General features: G+C 35.7%; 4 protein-coding genes across 5 annotated transcripts; 3 read left to right on the top strand and 1 right to left on the bottom strand.

The window, feature by feature from the left end:
- The first annotated feature begins 2,209 nt into the window (after nucleotides 1-2,209).
- Nucleotides 2,210-5,348, top strand: LOC109173962. The gene is made up of 5 exons (XM_019323284.1): nucleotides 2,210-2,391; nucleotides 2,495-3,420; nucleotides 3,524-4,741; nucleotides 4,831-5,099; nucleotides 5,253-5,348. Exons 1-5 carry the CDS (start codon nucleotides 2,210-2,212, stop codon nucleotides 5,346-5,348), a joined length of 2,691 nt encoding a protein of 896 aa, XP_019178829.1.
- A 38-nt stretch (nucleotides 5,349-5,386) lies between these two features.
- LOC109173961 (ATP-dependent DNA helicase PIF7-like) lies at nucleotides 5,387-6,451 on the top strand. Its single transcript, XM_019323283.1, has one exon. The coding sequence runs from the start codon at nucleotides 5,387-5,389 to the stop codon at nucleotides 6,449-6,451; it is 1,065 nt and encodes a 354-aa protein (XP_019178828.1).
- A 1,842-nt stretch (nucleotides 6,452-8,293) lies between these two features.
- On the top strand, nucleotides 8,294-11,332 carry LOC109173979. 2 transcript variants are annotated; one of them, XM_019323296.1, is made up of 6 exons: nucleotides 8,294-8,602; nucleotides 8,712-8,818; nucleotides 9,220-9,673; nucleotides 9,858-9,976; nucleotides 10,109-10,292; nucleotides 11,278-11,332. In XM_019323296.1, the coding sequence occupies exons 1-6, from the start codon at nucleotides 8,369-8,371 to the stop codon at nucleotides 11,329-11,331; spliced, it is 1,152 nt and encodes a 383-aa protein (XP_019178841.1). In that variant the 5' UTR covers nucleotides 8,294-8,368; the 3' UTR covers nucleotide 11,332. The 2 variants fall into 2 exon arrangements, with proteins under 2 accessions (XP_019178841.1, XP_019178843.1); XM_019323298.1 differs by lacking the exon at nucleotides 11,278-11,332 and having other exon boundaries at nucleotides 10,109-10,476.
- Nucleotides 11,319-16,949, bottom strand: LOC109173978 (poly [ADP-ribose] polymerase 3). The gene is made up of 17 exons (XM_019323295.1): nucleotides 16,541-16,949; nucleotides 15,859-16,057; nucleotides 15,651-15,764; nucleotides 15,503-15,560; nucleotides 15,337-15,406; nucleotides 14,124-14,298; nucleotides 13,911-14,044; nucleotides 13,585-13,822; nucleotides 13,380-13,507; nucleotides 13,232-13,308; nucleotides 12,985-13,145; nucleotides 12,692-12,901; nucleotides 12,519-12,621; nucleotides 12,345-12,427; nucleotides 12,010-12,153; nucleotides 11,740-11,925; nucleotides 11,319-11,662 (listed from the first exon to the last, which is right to left on the bottom strand). The coding sequence occupies exons 1-17, from the start codon at nucleotides 16,876-16,878 to the stop codon at nucleotides 11,573-11,575; spliced, it is 2,508 nt and encodes an 835-aa protein (XP_019178840.1). The 5' UTR covers nucleotides 16,879-16,949; the 3' UTR covers nucleotides 11,319-11,572.
- Between the last annotated feature and the right edge of the window lie 1,436 nt (nucleotides 16,950-18,385).

The following is an 18,385-nucleotide window of genomic DNA, read 5'->3' as shown; positions in this document are numbered from 1 at the left end:
TTACTCTAAAACACCAAAAATGTAGCTTTAACAGTAGATCAGATTTAATTCCCTAAACCGAACTCAGATTTGTTTTTTTTTGGTTAGAAAAAGGCAAGATTGTAGGGTGAGTTGTGTGTATAGACGAACAACAAGTAGTTCTACATCGAGAGAGAGAGAGAGCTCGGTCAGAATGAAATTGTGCTCGAAATTGAGTTTGAAACCTAAAGAATAGATGGCCATCGCCAAGATCAGAGTGATTCTACGCGATCGGAGTGAGTGTTAGAGAGAGAGAGAGAGAGCTAAGGGATTGACAGAGGTTCTACACTGTCCGAATGAGGTGTCCGGGTAGTCAAAGCTTACAATGGGTTGGGTTTGGGTTTTAGGATCCGGGTATGGGTATTGCGGGCGGGTTTGGGTAGGTTATGTGGGCTCATTATTTAATAGGTTTTGGTTAGGGTATAAATGGGCTAAGTATATATTATGTGTTTATTATAATGGGCTAAGTATATATTTTGTTATGGTATAAATGGACTAAGTATATATTTTGACATGTGCTTATTTTGTACATATTATTACAATCATTATTGTATGGACCATGGTCCACACAAGTTGTGTAGATCATATTTTGTCTACTATAAAATAATGTACATTCAGTACAAAAATAATGTATATTGTATACAGGGGATATACATTATTTTTGTTCTGAGTGTACATTATATTGTATAATGTACATTCAGTACAAAAATAATATACATTTAATATATTAGAAATGTACTTTTTGTTATGGTTCACATAACATTATGTGGACCATGGTCCATACAATAATTTGCCATATTATTATACATAGGGAATAATAATTTTTTCCGCTTATTGTTCTGGATTACTATTGAAATATTACTTTGCATCTACTTAGGTAATTATTTACTAAATATAAAGAATTAGTATCTAACCCATTTTCTAATATGTTGCAGAAAATGTACATAGTAGAACGGTTGAAAAAAATAGTGATGTTGTCGGAAAAGAGAATCAGACGCACTCATACACGGCAGGAACACCAATGTTCACTTCTAATAGAACTATCACACCAAACACTTCTGTCACGGATGGTAAATCAAAACAATTTAAATTTCAATATATATGGTATTATTCTTTTAAATTCATGTATGTATAGTTTTTTTGCTAATGTTTATTTTATTTTCAATGTGGAAAACAAGAACATGTGAGTATACACCTCAGCGCAGTTAATATGGAATATACAAAAACCAACAATAAATGCAGAAAATTCGTGCTAGGAGTCAACAGTCCTATTTCCAATACTAGTAGTAGTGGCATAACTAATGGTACATTCAATTATGTTTTACAATCTATCAATTCTTTTATATAAACTTTTTTCATTTATACCTTCGTCTTTTATGCAATTTAACGGTAAAAGGCCAATTATGCCAATCCACAACCCCAAGACGACCGCTTTCAGAAATATCAAATGATAAGGTTATTACTTTGGTTCTTAGAATGTTTCACGCACTTCGATTCTTTGAAAATTATTTTAAAAATGTTTTTTTTGTAAGTCAATACGAACGGAAAAATCATCCAAAACACGCAGTTCAGTGCAGACTCAAACGCAACAAATATGCTTAATAGAGATTTATTTATGGCGTTCGAAGAAGTCTCCAATATTCCAGCAGCATCAACAAACCTAAACGTTACAGCGAATGGTAATTTTTTTTAAGTTAATTGTGAATTTTGTTCTTTATTTTAAAGAATGAGGGAAATCATCTTTGACAAATTCTAAATTTTATATACAGGGTTCAATCAAAATGTTGAAGAAGAAGAAGAAAATCTGACTACTGTATTACAACCGTCAGATGCAAACAAAGGTATGTATAAAATTTAATTTTATTTAAATAAAATATTTTTAAGTCTTATTTAATTAATTTAAATAATTGATTTAGTATTTTACTACTTAGTGGAATACAATGATTTTGGTGATGCCAATAACACATGTCAACATTGCGGGGCAATTTTTTGGCACGAGGAAAGGATAAACAAAACGGTGATTCACGGTACACCCAGATATACAATGTGTTGCAACAATGGTAAGATTCAATTGCCAACAACATAATTGCCCCCGCCGCCGATATATGACCTTTTTTTTGGAGTTGGTGAAAAAAGCAAGCATTTCTTGAACAACATAAGAACGTACAATAATATGTTCTGCTTTACATCAATGGGTGGTAAGATAGATAGAGATGTGAACAAAAACGGTGGTCCACCGATTTTTTGGATACATGGACAAAACTTCCACTACATTGGTAGTCTTTTGCCTGTGGACGGGAAAAGACCACATTTTGCGCAGTTGTATATATATGATACTAATAATGAATTGGTGAATCGTCTCAATTCCGTAAGGTATGTCTATATTTGGATAGGTTATTGTTTAATATAATATCGCATATTAAATAAGTTGCCTTTGTAATTGAAGTTATTCAAACGTTTGATGTTATATTAATAGGCCAAACGGTGATCTAAATGACATCCATGAAGAAATTGTCAAGGATATTCAACAAGCGTTGGATGCAAATAATGTTTTGGTAAAGTCCTTCAGAATGGCCCGTTCAGAAATAGAAAAAAATCCTTTGGCTGAGGTAAAGATAAAATTGCTTGGTAAGAGATCAAAGGATGCGAGAACTTACAATTTGCCTCAAGTTTCTGAAGTTGCTGCATTAATTGTTGGCGATATGGATGCAAATATTGGTGAGCGAGACATTGTTGTGGAAACGAAGAGCGGCCTGTTACAACGAATTAGTGAACTAAACCCAGCTTACTTACCAATGCAATACCCGTTGTTGTTTCCTTACGGTGAGGACGGTTATAGGGAAGACATCCAATTCTCCACATTAAAAGGAAACAGTTCAGGTGGTCGTCAAAGGATTAGTCCGAGGGAATATTTTTCATACCTCATCCAGTCAAGATTATTGCAGGCTTCTACGTTACTGCATGCAAAAAGGCTTTTCCAACAATTTTTGGTGGATGCGTATACAATGGTGGAGTCAGGCAGGTTGATCTATATAAGGACCCACCAAAAAAGTTTGAGGTGCGAAATATATAATTGCTTGAATGATGCATTAACACGCGGTGAAGTGGATCCTCGGACTCAATGGAAGAGAATAATATTGCCTTCAAGTTTTACTGGTGGTGCTAGATACATGATACAGAATTACCAGGACGCTATGTCTATATGTAGATGGGTTGGATACCCGGATCTCTTTATCACATTCACATGCAATCCAAAGTGGCCGGAGGTTAAACGCTTCTTGACTGATCGTAATTTAAAACCGGAAGACCGGCCTGACATAATATGCAAATTATTCAAGATGAAGTTGGATGCTTTAATTTCTGAATGCAGGAAGAACAAGTTGTTCGGACCCGTCATTGGAGGTACTTAACTATTTGTTTATGCCTATGAACTTATCAAAGTAAGCAATTTGTTGTATTATGTTGTTTATATTCTAACTGAAAACCCATTTTTCCATGTTAATAGTTATCTATACCATCGAATTTCAAAAGCGTGGTCTACCGCACGCTCATATACTTTTATTTCTGGATAAGCAACAACGAGCATCACATGGGATACATTTGGACAACATAATTTCTGCTGAGTTACCTGATCCAATACAAGATCCAGAATACTTCAAATTAGTGGATGAGTATATGATGCACGGTCCTTGCGGTAGAGCTCGGTTGAATTCTCCATGCATGGCTAAGGGTAAATGTACTAAACACTTTCCCAAAAAGTTTGTTAATGTTTCTAATTTTGACGATGATGGTTATCCGATTTATCGGAGACGTGACAATGGTCGTTCTGTGGTGAGAAATGGGATTAATTTGGACAATCGCTATGTGGTGCCACACAATAGGCATTTGTTGCTAAAGTATAGAGGTCATATTAATGTGGAATGGTGCAACCAATCCCGTTCAATAAAGTACCTGTTCAAATATGTCAACAAGGGTCACGACAGGGTGACCGCAGAGTTCTACCGCAGCAACAGCGAGGCAGATGAACCGCAAGTGATTGATGAGATAAGTATGTATTATGATTGTAGGTACATATCTCCATGTGAAGCTGCCTGGCGTTTATTTGGTTTTGAAATACAGTTAAGAACACCAGCGGTTGAACGGTTAAGCTTTCACTTGCCCAATCAACAGAGTGTAGTTTTTGCAGATGATGATCCGGTTGATAACATACTCAGTCGACCAACTATATTACAAAGCATATTTTTGGAATGGTTTGAGGCAAACAAAACATACCCAGAAGCAAGGAAACTGACATATGCTGAAATGCCAACGAAGTTTGTATGGAAAAAGGATATTAGAAAATGGCATCCAAGGAAAAGAGGGTTTTCAATAGGTAGAGTTTTCTATGTGCCGCCTGGCAGTGGCGAGATATTCTATTTGCGGTGTCTTTTGAATAAAGTTCAAGGGCCTACAAGTTTTGCAGATATCAGAACAGTAAATGGTGTGCATTACGAATCCTTTAGGGACACGTGTTCAGCTAGAGGATTAGTAGACGACGATAAAGAGTATGTTCATGCTATTGAAGAAGCAGGTCAGTGGGCCACATCTGCTAATTTGAGAAGATTGTTTGTGACTTTGTTGATGTCCAACTCAATGTCACACCCAGAAGTAGTGTGGGAATCTACGTGGAACTCTTTGACTGAAGATGCACAATTCAAGATTAGAGAACAGACTGGACTTGGAGGTATTCAATTTTTTAAAAATCTTTCTTCATGTGATGCAATCTACTTTTGTAAACACACTTATACTCTTTCTTTGATAATTATACCACAGATTTAATTTTATCTGAAGATCAGAAAAAGAATTATGCACTTTCAGAGATACAACTACTTCTGACGACTATGGGAAAGAGTTTGAAAGACTTTCCGTCAATGCCCTTCCCTGATTTACAGAATCTTGACAGAGCAACCAATAGGTTAATACAAGAGGAATTGTCATATGACAGAGATGCAATGAAGGAAGAGAATGATAATTTGGTGGACCAACTGACTAAAGAACAAAAGGCAATATATGATAACGTATTGCACGATGCTGAGAATGAGGTTGGGGGATTTTTTTTTTTTTTTTTTTTGTGTATGGATACGGTGGTACAGGGAAAACCTTCTTGTGGAGAGCATTGTCTTCCGCTTTGAGGTCAAAGGGTGAGATAGTTTTAAATGTTGCATCAAGTGGCATAGCTTATCTATTATTACCAGGGGGAAGAACAGCGCATTCGAGGTTTGCAATACCAATCACTGTCAATGAAGATTCTACTTGAAATATCAGTCAAAGCAGTCCGTTGGCACACTTGATCATGCAATGTAGGTTGATCATTTGGGATGAGGCACCAATGATGCATAAATTTTGCTTTGAAGCTTTGGACCGAACTATGAGAGATCTACTGCGTGTTCAAAATCCAAGAAGTTTTGAAATGACTTTTGGTGGAAAAACCGTCGTGTTAGGTGGAGACTTCAGACAAATTTTACCAGTAATTCCAAAGGGCACCAAGCAAGATATTGTGGGAGTAAGTATAAATTCATCATATCTTTGGAGAAACTGTAAAGTATTTAGGCTAACAAAGAATCTACAGCTTAGGGCATTGCAATCAGATTCAGGAGTTCAAGAGATTGAAGAATATGCAAAGTGGATTGCTAATATAGGTGACAGAACAATTGGTGATTCATTGGATGGAGAGTCTGAGATCAATATTCCAGATAAATTCTTACTCAAGTCAGTGGAGGATCCTATTTCTACAATGGTTGATAGCATATTCCCGGGGTTTCGTACTGGAAATAGAGATGTCAAATATCTAAAAGATTGTGCAATTTTGGCACCAACTTTGGACGTGGTAGATAACATCAATGAATACATGAATGAATATAATACTGCTGAAGGAATGACATATCTTAGTTGTGATTCGGTATGCAAATCTAATTCCAATGTTGACATGCTTGCTGATCTACACACACCGGAGTTTTTAAATGTCTTACGATGTTCTGGAGTGCCAAATCACTCATTGACTTTAAAAGTTGGATCACCGGTTATGCTCTTGAGAAATATTCATCACTCATTGGGGTTGTGCAATGGTACAAGGATGATCATTTCAAAGTTGGTTACTCATGTTTTAGAAGCTCAAATATTGACCGGAACAAGTGCTGGTACAAAGGTATTAATACCAAGGATGTCCTTAACACCGTCAGATCCAAGATTGTCTTTTAAGTTTCAAAGAAAACAATTTCCGCTAATGTTGTCATATGCCATGACAATAAACAAAAGCCAGGGACAAACATTGTCAAATGTCGGATTATTTTTGAAGAGGCCGGTGTTTAATCACGGACAAATGTATGTAGCGGTGTCAAGGGTTAGTAATCCTAGCGGATTAAAAATTTTGATTTGTGACGATAATGTACAATAAAAAAATACGACTACAAATGTCGTATATAAAGAAGTTTTCAATAATGTTTAATAAAACTGGCAGTTCATCCTATTACTTTTAATTTTAAGTACTTACATTTTACTTCTTAGATTTATGACCGTGCATCGCACGGGTGCAACTACTAGTAATTCACAAATTAGTCCTCGATTGATAATTTTAACAAATTAAGTACTCAACTATTTAATTTTTACTATTTAAATGGTATGTTTGTTTCTTGATAAAAGTGTGCAAGTTTAGATTCTTAAATGAAATTAAATGTTCTAATCGACATGTGATATGAATTTTAGTATTAAAAGTATACTTATAATTTTCTTAAAGATTATGATCTATAATTGAATTTATTACAATAACGTTGATTAATTAAGAATGTTACTTTCTCGAACAAATTTTGCTTATTCAGAGTTGTGAAATTTGTGATTATGAATTTCATGATTTTATTGAAAAAAGTTTGAAAATTACATTTGTATAATGTGAGGATTGAGAACTATAAGAATATTCTTATAATTAAGAACGGAAAATTCTATTTGCACCACCCATTTTGCTATTTACACCTCCTATTTAATAGGTGTAATAGCTTTATAGGTGGTGCAAATAAAAAAGTGCTATTTGCACCACCTAATTAAATGTAGTCAAACATTAATCTTTATTTATTTTTTTTTATTTAATAATCAATCTCTTTATTATTATTATTATTATTATTATTATTATTATTATTATTATTATTATTATTATTATTATTATTATGTTTTAATGCCTAATTATTTTGTGCAATATTTTTTTAAGTTTTTATTTTCAATACACTTTTTTTTTAAGTTTCTTTTTCCAATACATCTTTTTTTGTTCAATACATGTTTTTTTAAGTTTATATTTTCAATACTTATTTTTGTTTATGTTTTAATTTTAAATAAAGAGAAACAATAATTAATTTTGTTATTCTTATATTTTTTATAACTCAAATTTGTTGTATACATTATTTTTTATTGATTTAAATTATATTTTCAATACTTATTTTTGTTTATGTACTGTAAATTAAAAAAAAATTGAAAATAGAATATGAATGTCAAATGTGTACAAGAAGAAAAAACTAAAATTAAAATTACTATGCACTAAGGGTCTGTTTGAAAACTTGACAAATAATTTTTAAAATATGATTTTTTAAAGAAAATATTTTAATTTTTTATTTGACTTAAAGTTAAATTTTGTATTTTTCTATTTGATTCAATTTTTTTTTTATTATTATTATAAGGAAGGAGGATACCCTACATATATATACACACTACTTGCCTCAAGCGAGGTTCAAACCTTTCACCTCTTACTTAAGAGAGTAACCCGATACCAGTGGACCACAAGCCACTTTGATTCAATTTTTAAAATGAACATATTATTTGTTTTTTTTTTTTGAAAGAAACATATTATTTGTTATATAACAACAACAACAACAACAATAATAATAAGTGGTGTGGTGTAGAATAATTTAATCATCAAAAACTAGTTTGAAAATATATGAGAAGGAAAAGAAAGATAAGAAAATAAAAAATTTTAAAAATATCTCTTGATAAAAAATCTAGGAATTCTTTGTCAAATTGTGTGTTTTTTTTTTTTTTAATCAAAATGAATATTTCTCATTGACTTTATTTTATTTGAATATCCAAACACAACAAAAAAATTCAAAAAATAACTTTCAAAAATCATTTATTAGGTTTTCAAAATGCATCTTAAAAGTAAAATTAACCCATTTGTTGTTGGTTTGAAAAATAAAAGGGCGGAATAATATAATTGGTAGAAACATTGAGGACTTGTATGAAATTACAAAATTAAACCCATTGCTTTGTCGACTTGTATAAGGTTTTCATTTCAATTTCAATTTTCCTTAAACCCTCTCCCGGCAGAGTGTAAATGGGGAAGCACGGGAAGAAGCAAAACCACCATCGCAGAGGAGCAAGAAGCACTCACTATCTCGAAGAAGAAGCAGGGGAGCAATACCCACCCGCTCAAGAAGAACATGAACTCCCAGAAGATGAAGAAGAAGAAGATGATGATGAAGAGGAAGACACTGAAATTGATAACAATTCATCAGCATCAACCAATGATATGCCTTCCAAATTCATGCTTTATCAGCAGTCTGTTCAGGCAAGAAAACCCCCTATATGTAACCCTTGAAGATCTCCAAAGTTTGCTTTTTTTTTTTTTTTTTTTTTTTTTCCTGGATATGCTAATATGCTTCTTTTTTTGGGTACAGTCACCTAAAGGGGACATAAGTTATCTGCAGAAGTTCTTTTTGATGTATGTGGGTGGGAGGGTGCCCCTCCATTTCCAGGAAGATTTCTGTGGCACTGCTCTTTTGAGGTATATACAGGTTCTGTCTTGAATGAACTTCTTGTTCACTGAAAATACTCTCATTTTTCCATTCAAATTATACTAAATGTTTTCAATTTTTTGTCATAACTAAGTTGGTCCAATCTTGACTATTTGTGCTTTAGTACGTTGAGAAAGTAGTTATGAACGGATACTATATTGGAACAGAGTTAGTCAGTAGTACTAAAAAAAAGTTGGTCCAATCTACTTTCAGTGGTTAAGCACCTAGACAAGTATTAGGTGGTTGTCGATGTTAACTGCTTGGACATTTTCGTTACATTCTACACTAACTATAACAGATTCAGTAACTAGTTATGGAAAATATGTTTTGTGATTGATTCCTGGTGGGTTATGTTTGTACTGTAAAACCACTAACTGGATGCATTTGGCAGTGCAGAATGGCTTCGAGGTGATGCAAGACGAACTGCTGTAGGATTAGATTTGGATCTCGAGGCACTCGAGTGGTGCATGGAGAACAATGTGAAAAAAATTGGGGCTGATATCTCGTCCCGAGCCTTCCTGTTTCATGGCAATGTCTTGCAACCTCTTGAGGCCAGACTGGTGAACGCTGGTACTCAAGATCGCGTGCAAAACATTAATCTAAAAGACGGAGAACATGGTTCTCCTGACCCTAAACTAATGGACGCTCAATTGCCCGCGAGAGATATAGTTTGTGCCTTTAACTATAGTTGTTGCTGTCTTCACACTCGTCCCGAACTGGTTACATATTTCAGGCATGCGTTGAGTGGCTTGAACAAGAAAGGTGGCATATTTGTGATGGATCTTTATGGAGGCACATCATCAGAGTGTGAGCTGCGGCTGCAGAGGAAATTTCCTAATTTCACGGTATGCTTCTCTTTCGTTAGAAGATTGATTTTCAGTATCAGCTTAAAATATGGCACATTCTAGGCCGTTTGGAAAGTTCCAAGTTTCCTGGCTACCAAACGCCCTCTTATAGTTTGTTCTTTGATAGTCTGTATTAGATTAGGCATTTGAGTATGTTCTTATAATTCACCATCTTTGTTTCCAGTATGTTTGGGAGCAAACTGAATTCGACATCATTAAGAGGAAAACGAGAATCAGCCTTCATTTTAATCTGCAAAACCCAAAACGAAAGCTTCGCCATGCATTTTCATACAGCTGGAGACTGTAAGTATTGGATTATCTTTATCATTCAATGGTTATTTATGGGGAAACATAATAGCATTTTGGTCTTTTTAATCTCTGCTTCATGGTTATTTTACTTGAAAACAAAAAACCATGTTTTTTAAAAATGTCCAGATGGTCATTGCCTGAAATTAAAGACTGCTTGGAAGAGGCGGGATTTCGCTGTGTCCACTTTTGGATGCGACAAATGCCAGACAGTGAAGATATCAAAAGCACATATGGATTTTCTGCAGGACAAGACATAAAATATGAAGAGGTCACTAGCTTCCAACAACAGGATTCATGGAATGCTTACATTGTTGGTGTTGCATGAAGTTATCATTGTCATCTTCATGAACTAAAGCTGTTTTTATCAATGTTGAACTGAAGTTTTCTTCAATCTTGGTGTTTTTCTGAATACTCATGTGCTTGAAGCTCCATAGGATGATGAGTTGTGCTTCAGATTTTGATCTCTTGAAATGTATCATCTGCAGCTCCTTTTAGCTTCCTTACATTAGTATTTGGGGTAACCCCAGCTAGATTGTTAATGTGGCAATAAGAGTAGCCTATTAACTTTCTTAGTTTAAGCCAATCAATTTAGTGATATTTGAAACAATCCCTATCAAATTATCAATATTATAATTATAAAATTACAAATTTGACTTTTAAGGGTTATTTGGTTCACAAAATGTTAAATTATCATAGGAAATGTTAGATTCCTGTATTTGGTTTCATATATATATATATATATATATATATATATATATATATATATATATATATATTTATTTATTTATATTTATATAATTTAAAAATAATTAACTTAAATCTTGAACTCGAAAAAACAAAATTATTTTATAAATTAACATAATAATAAAAAGAAATAAAATGAAATATATAATTAAAAAACAATTAAATATAATACATATAATATGCAAATATAAAAAAATACATTTTATAATAATTAAAATTAAAATAATAAAAATTGTAAATATCCATGACAATCTTAGATAACTTAAGAATCGTGAATAGTTTCTTAACAATTTCTGTTAATGTGTTAATCACAAATTATAAATGTATAACAACCTATTAACTTTCTTAATTTGAACCGATCAGCTCGAACACTAATCAGACTCTAATTATAAGTGGTCTATTATGATCCTGAAATTTACATAGTAACTTATCACTCAATAAAACACTAATATGGAATACTTGGTCCCTTTTCTGACTGACACCTTTGGGTATTTCTTCTTTCCCCCTACCCCCTAGAAATAGATATGTACATATTTACTTGGCAAAGCCAGAACTCCAGATACACTGAATTCTCAAGTCAAGACAGTCTGTATACAAGAACATAGGAAAGGAGCTGGCCTGGGATTCATCATACTGTCATGCTGCTACAGACTATGATTGTACTTTTGTGAACATGATTTATACAAAAAAACCAAAACAAGTGCCTAACTCTACTCTTACAGAGAAAGCTACAAGCATCTCATGCCCAAAATATAGTGCACCATCCAATACATAATACCCCATTATGAAGCCTAGATATGTACTAATTAAGCTTTTCATTTCTTCCTTGACTTGCTGGTCTTTTTGTCAAGCCGCCTCGGGCTCATCCGGTTCAGCTGTGTAATATTCAACAGCTTCCTCATCGTACTTGACGGCCACCAAGAACCTAATGCTCACCTGGGGAAGAAAAGAAACGAGTTTATTGTATGACAAAAGGTCGGTTTTAGATGTTCTAACCACTTCATTTCACATACCTGCTGTGGATCATACACGGCATACTCATTATAGTCAAACGGACTGTTGTTGTGCTGTGATTCTTCTATCAGGCGGCCGCAAGGCACTTTGATATCGTCCTTCCACACGAAATGCTCGGATTCATCGGTCTTCTTCCTGCCATGGAACTTCGCCCCGAGCTTCTTTTGCTCCAAGGATTTAGTATCCTGCTCCAATGTTCAGCAATGGCAAAGATTAAGGACTAGCTATTCAGCTTCAATTCATACCTTAGTTCATTATATGCTTGTTACCTCGGGTGGACTCGAGAACTCCATGATTTCTTCACCCATTGAAGCCACAGCCAAAACTAAGAAGCCTTCTGGCCTGTCCACTGCTGTAAAACCATATTTAGCAGCTTCTGCTGCAGCATCTGAGCAGACAATAGCTTTTCCAAACTGCGAGAAAAGAGTCCCACATTGATAAAATAAGAGAAAATATACAAGTTTATAAAGCCATAAGTTAGACTAGCTAATTTGTTAGATTCAATCTTTTAGTGTGGTTTGGTTCATGTGCATTATAGCCTAATTGAGTGACAGTACACTTTATACAGAAATGAAACTTCCCATTTTACAGATTATAGTTATACCATATAGCCTGGGACCGGAAGTGAACAAACAGCCGGCAGAAACCCATTCTGCAAATGCCTCAACAGATTTGAACTTCTGGTGCCTGAGAAAAAGAGCTTAATAAGCTATAAACAACATCTCTAAACGAGATAAAATTGTAATTGTAAGTGTAATAGATGTCGGTTCCATCTTACCACACCAGAGAAGAACTTTGTTCGGCAACTTCTTCATGTCATCGAGCGAGGGGCAAGCGCTTGGTTCAACAGCAAATATATTCTCAACCGATACTCCATAACTCTTTAAGAGAGTAACATATTAGAACGTTATGATTGGATCTAGCAATGAAAATGAAGTAAATAAGGCTTACTATGTCTCCAACTCTAACAGGGTCATAAGTTTTCTCGAGGTACTTCAATATCATTTTGTAGTCATCAGAATCTTTCTCCAAGGCGGAAATAGAGCACCCCAACTTCACGTATCGATCATACAAAGGATCATCGAGAGTAGAACCCGACATATCTTCTATAAGGCGGGATGCAGCGTTGATATCTCTCACGCTCTCGAACACAGAAGCAGCCTACAAATCATCACAACAGGTCGGGTGAATCACAAAGGCGGCTCCAGAAACCTATACATACAATTTTAAAGAATCCCACTAACATGATCTGCAATATCAGCGAAATCCCGGAGATAAAATGGCCTCGTAGATGGCATGAGAGTGAACCATTTGTTGCTGAATTCTGCCCACAACGCTTCTACTTGCTGCCCTGCTTCTTTCGTCGATCTTATCCTCTCCACAAAGTGGAGCAGTGTATCCTCACCTACACAGTTGATGGTAAAATGTTCAATTCTTTTGGTATATATTAACATGACAGATAGCATTCGGGTAAGTGAAAGAAAGTCTTACATCTTTCTAGATGCACGTCAGAAAGCATCCCGATTGGAATCTCTGGGTAATCATACCCCATCTCCATTAACGCGTACCTTTATCCAATGAATCATTATAAGTACCACTAAAATGGTATGGGGCAGTATAGTTCATATAGTTCATATACCTATAGATTTCTTGGCTGCAGAGAATTTTCATAAAATTCGCTACCATCGGATCCAGCTTGCTGTGTACAGCTGCAATCCCGAGTTGCCTAAGGGCAAGCCCTCCATGCCGAACTTCAATTCCATCAGCCTATCGAATCCAAACAACACAAGTGAGCACAAACCCACGTTTTACCCACGTTCTACAAGCCTGAATTATGAAAGTACCACATCAAGGGGATAAAATTTGTGAGGTTTCTTCTGAATTTTCTTCTCCCTCTCCCGGGACAAGAACTCGTTTCCCGTCAGCTCTTCAAAGATCCTAGAGAACTCTTTGATAGCTCCATCCTCGTTTTCCCACTCCTCTAGCTTGTCATCGACTCGGGCAGTATCCCCCACTCTGCCCTTCCTATAGTACATGTGCAAACGATTCTCGGGCGCCACAATCAGTTGCATAATGCAGAAACTGCATAAATTCAAAACTTATCATTGTCATCATTGTCACTACTACAAAAATAGAAAAACCAAAACCAGACAATATCTCGGGGCAGTACTCGTTGAGTCCTCTTCCTTGATCGCAAACCGAAAGAGCACAATTGTACAGCAGCCCGTCTTTTTCAAGTATCTTTCCACCTTCATCCTGCAACTTAGTATCCTTGTGCACCCCCCTCTTTCCATACACCTTAAGCTGCGTCAGCAAAACATCCTATTCATGAATATCTAAGATAACATCCTAGTCATCTCCAAACATTCGTGTATCTAAGTACCTCTGATGTAATGTTCTCGAGTGCCTCCGCACTTGGATCCTGCTTATCGAGCGGAATCCCTCTACCATCAACAGCAATGTCGCTCGCAACATCATATGCATCTAGCGGCTGAACCTCCTTTTTCTCTATGCTATCTACCAACCAAGCTTCCCTTACTACTGGTATACCCCTCTCCCTATGAAACACTCATATCAGCAAATATAAGCAAAAACTTAAACAAAATCTACTAAAATATGTTCTGTTTTGTTAAACTAAAAATTGTAGTTCTGAACTATAAACAAGAGTGTCAATCAAGAGACTACACAAAATCTACTATAAATTTAAGTTCTGAACTATAAACAAGACCTTTCACACATAAATCTGATACTAAATTATATAGGGAGCAAATACCAATTTTAGTCCACTAGTATTAGAAAAATGACAGTTTTAAACTATAAACAAGACCTTTCACACATAAATCTGATACTAAATTAGAGGGAGCAAATACCAATTTTAGTCCACTAGTATTAGAAAAATGACAATTTTAGTCCACATATTTAATTCCTACCAATTTTCATCCACTACTATTATTTTAGTACCAATTTTTAACTATTGTTTTAGTGTCAAAATTTATCACGCCGGTCAACCCTTCGTTAAAACATGCTGAAATAAAATTATTAAGGGTATCTTCATCATTTTCAAATTAAAATTCTAATTTGAGCCTAAATAAAGAGATTTAAGCTCTAAGATCTATCCCAATTTGGGAGTTATCCTCCTCAAATTAAGGTATAACTCCTCAAATTAAGTTAGGATGAGGAGGAGAATTGCAAATTGAAATTGATCTTAGGACTTAAATCTCTTTATCAATGCTCAAATTGGGTCGAAGAGGAGAACTGCGAATTGAAATCGATCTTAGGACTTATATCTCTTTATCCATGCTCAAATTGGGTCAAATTGGGATTTTAAGATGAAAATGACGAAAATATCCTTAAAAAGTTTAGATTTCAATATGTCTTAAGAAAGAGTGACCGACCTGATGAATTTTGACACTAAAACAATAATAACAATAATTGTGGAGGAAAATTGGTATTAAAATAAGATTAAAATTGGTAGAAATTAAATATGTGATCCAAAACTATCATATTGCTAATATTCGTGGGACTAAAATTGGTATTTGCACAAATTAGAGGATATGTTCGATTTAATTTATGTATTATATGTTCAACATACTCACACTGCTTCAGCTACTTTAGAAGAGCCACCGCGCTCTCGTTCGGCCGGAGAGACAACTAAACAAGTCACACCTGCCACGAGACCAAAACCAAATTCCTACGTTAGCACAACATAACATAACATAACATAACACCATCTGCACACACAAACATTAGTATGAACATTACCAATGACAGAATTTGCCACTTTCCCTCCGTTCTTCTCGATCTGCGATTTCCAGTATTGCTGTGCAATAGAAATTATGAGCAAGTAATCTCTTACGAATATAGATATAGCAGTACTGGTAGTAGTTCAACAAATTAAAAACTACTTTACATGGGTTCGGGTGAGACGGCCGGAGAGCGAAATCATCATACCGCTTAGAGGTTTAACGGTGATAACCTGTTCTTTCAGCGGCCGGTTTTTGGGATCTTGATGTTTCTTGATCAACTAGATACATAAAAATGCAGGGAATGAAAAACTAACAGTGAATTCATGCAATATTGAATGATATATATGTATGATGCAATTTATATATTATTACATCTGAGAGTGGCGTTTTCTGGACAGATTCTGGAATTCTCAGGGGCTCTTCCTTTCTCGGAGGATTTCTGGTGGAGTAAGAGCAGCTCGACCACTCTGAGAAATCTCCTTTACAGTGATAGGTTCCGCCGCTGCTGCACTCCAACGCGCCGCCACAAACCGGGCACTTATCCACCGGGCCGTAAAACATAATTTCTTGGCTGCATATATATATATATAGAGAGAGAGAGAGAGTACATTTAACCATACATACTGAAGCTTCAATCTAGCTATTCTCAATGAATTCTGTGGGCCGGCACGGCTGAAAATTATAGAATTTCCGGTCACCTTAAATTAAGTCGAAAGTAAAAAATGATCGGAAATAACAACAAAATTTTTTCCGAATACCAAAAGTGATTGAAACAAGACTTTCAACTTGATTTAAGATCATAAAAGTCTGAAATTTCATAATTTTCAGTAATGGAAGATCAATAAATGACTTAAAAAGGCCAAATTCAGCACCTAATGTCAAGAAAATGTGAAGATAATTTTCAGTAATGGATGATCAATAAATGACTTAAAAGGCCAAATTCAGCACCTAATGTCAAGAAAATGTGAAGATTGTCTAACAAATTTGGATAATATTATATATATATATATATAGAGAGAGAGAGAGAGAGAGAGAGAGAGAAATAATGGATTACCATCTAGGAACAATAGTTTCATCGGAGCCGGAGGAATCCTGGGCGTTATCTTGGAGGATTTGGCGCATTTGTTGGACGGAGAGATGCTCGCTCGTGGCTCTACAGAACTTCTCGAACTCGGCTGCTGCAGCTACGTCGGCGGCTTTTCCGTCCTCCTCCTCCGCCTTCTTCTCGTCGCCGGCGCCACCGTCCGTGGTTTTCGCCTTCTTGGTCGGCGAGTTGTGCAGGGGCTCATCATGATCCTGCAGCTGCTTGCTATCCGCCTTCTGTTTCCTGGTCACCATTCTCTCCTCGTCGTTTGCGTGATGCGTGTGAGACCTCGTCTCATGAACCTTCATATCTGGATCCAAACTCAACTAATCTCGCAAGCTAAGCTATATTATTAGCAGAGATGAAACAGCGAACTGAAGTGAAGCGAAGCAAGCTAAGCTAAGGTAGGTGTTTTTAATTTGGGTTTGAAAAGACGAGAGGTCGGTGATGTGGTGGCGTCATTGCAGACGTGTCGTGACTGGGAGGTACCAAGTGTACGAGGAAACACTCGGTGGTTGCCACTGCTGCTAGAGATCGTCCACGTGTGATCGAAGTGGATAGTGTACGTACTGTACAGACATGTGTTTTCATGCTCCGGTGTGTTCCATCTACTGCATCAAATATTATTAATTGTATGAAACTGGATAATTGGTATATTTTCTGTATGCACAATTGCACAAATAAACAATAAAAATTAAAAAAAAAAATTATTTGAAAACTACTATGTGTCTATATATATATATAGGATACTATATAATCATGAGAACCCTCCTCTTCATGAGAGAGACGGAGTCAAGAATTTTGTTGAAATGAGGTGAAAAAACAGGAACGGATTCATACATTTTTCTTTTTTTTTGAGTAAAGGCGAAACACTAAAACAAAAGAAATAATTTGAAAAAAAAAATAAATTATCCAAGAAATATAGATATAAATATTATTGGATATGAGCGAAAAATAAAACACTTCAAAATTTTATAAAAATATTCATAACAAAATATGAAACATAATTAATTTGATAAAATAATTTGAATAGAGAATACATTATAAATTACACATGTGTGTTAACTATTAAAAAAGCTATTAAAAACGTAATTGTGTTGAAGTCATAAGGAATGAACAAGAAATTGTGAAACTGTGTTGATGCCAACAAAGAATTCAAAATCCGGACCTTCATTATAACCAAACATGTGTTGCCAACTAATCTAACTCACTTCTTGCTAACATTCATCTGTTTCTTTATACTAGCTGGTAGGGAATACCCTGACCGACATGCCACGTGTTTTGTTATTGTTTATGCAGGTTTACAGGTCGGATATTCCTAAAGGAATCCGGTCGGACCCGACCGGTGCATCTCCCGACCGACGTCTTCAACACCCGATCGATGGCCCTTGGATGAGGAGTTGAGAAGAAGCACATGGCAACGTTACGCGCTGACAGGCAGGGCTCGCGAGGTGGAGACACGTGGTTGCTACGTGGGCTACATGCCGGCCGACCGAAATTATGTCTCCGGCCTAGCGGCTATAAATACCCACGTCGGCAACAGTATGGGGGACTCCTGGAACGATCGATAGGCTATTTACAGAGCATCCCGACTGCAGTCAGTCGGCCCTCGGAATAGCCATTTTAGATTGTACTAGGTCCTTTACTCGATCAATAAAGACTTTACTTGCTTTCTTTTGATCGTGTTGACTTCTTTGACCGCATTACGTGGAATTAGTACTATCATTTTGGCGCCGTCTGTGGGGACCCGTGCACGAAAGCTAACGTCTGATGAGCACCGGTTCTATCCGTCACGATGTATCCGTTCATGTATCA

The sequence above is a fragment of the Ipomoea nil genome, unplaced genomic scaffold (genome assembly GCF_001879475.1).
Source record: "Ipomoea nil cultivar Tokyo-kokei standard unplaced genomic scaffold, Asagao_1.1 scaffold0510, whole genome shotgun sequence".
Lineage (NCBI taxonomy): Eukaryota > Viridiplantae > Streptophyta > Magnoliopsida > Solanales > Convolvulaceae > Ipomoea > Ipomoea nil.
The sequence above is the reverse complement of the archived record's forward strand: the minus strand, read 5'-3'. Positions and strand labels throughout refer to the sequence as shown.

Coding starts and splice junctions, on each gene's coding strand:
- LOC109173962 (XM_019323284.1), top strand. CDS start 2,210: ATGGGTGGTAAGATAGATAGAGATGTGAACAAAAACGGTGGTCCACCG. Junction 2,392..2,494: donor AATCGTCTCAATTCCGTAAG/GTATGTCTATAT, acceptor TTATATTAATAG/GCCAAACGGTGATCTAAATG. Junction 3,421..3,523: donor GTTCGGACCCGTCATTGGAG/GTACTTAACTAT, acceptor CCATGTTAATAG/TTATCTATACCATCGAATTT.
- LOC109173961 (XM_019323283.1), top strand. CDS start 5,387: ATGATGCATAAATTTTGCTTTGAAGCTTTGGACCGAACTATGAGAGAT.
- LOC109173979 (XM_019323296.1), top strand. CDS start 8,369: ATGGGGAAGCACGGGAAGAAGCAAAACCACCATCGCAGAGGAGCAAGA. Junction 8,603..8,711: donor TTTATCAGCAGTCTGTTCAG/GCAAGAAAACCC, acceptor TTTTGGGTACAG/TCACCTAAAGGGGACATAAG. Junction 9,674..9,857: donor GGAAATTTCCTAATTTCACG/GTATGCTTCTCT, acceptor CTTTGTTTCCAG/TATGTTTGGGAGCAAACTGA.
- LOC109173978 (XM_019323295.1), bottom strand. CDS start 16,878: ATGAAGGTTCATGAGACGAGGTCTCACACGCATCACGCAAACGACGAG. Junction 11,926..12,009: donor AGTTCTCGAGTCCACCCGAG/GTAACAAGCATA, acceptor ACATTGGAGCAG/GATACTAAATCCTTGGAGCA. Junction 11,663..11,739: donor CCGTGTATGATCCACAGCAG/GTATGTGAAATG, acceptor TTTCTTCCCCAG/GTGAGCATTAGGTTCTTGGT.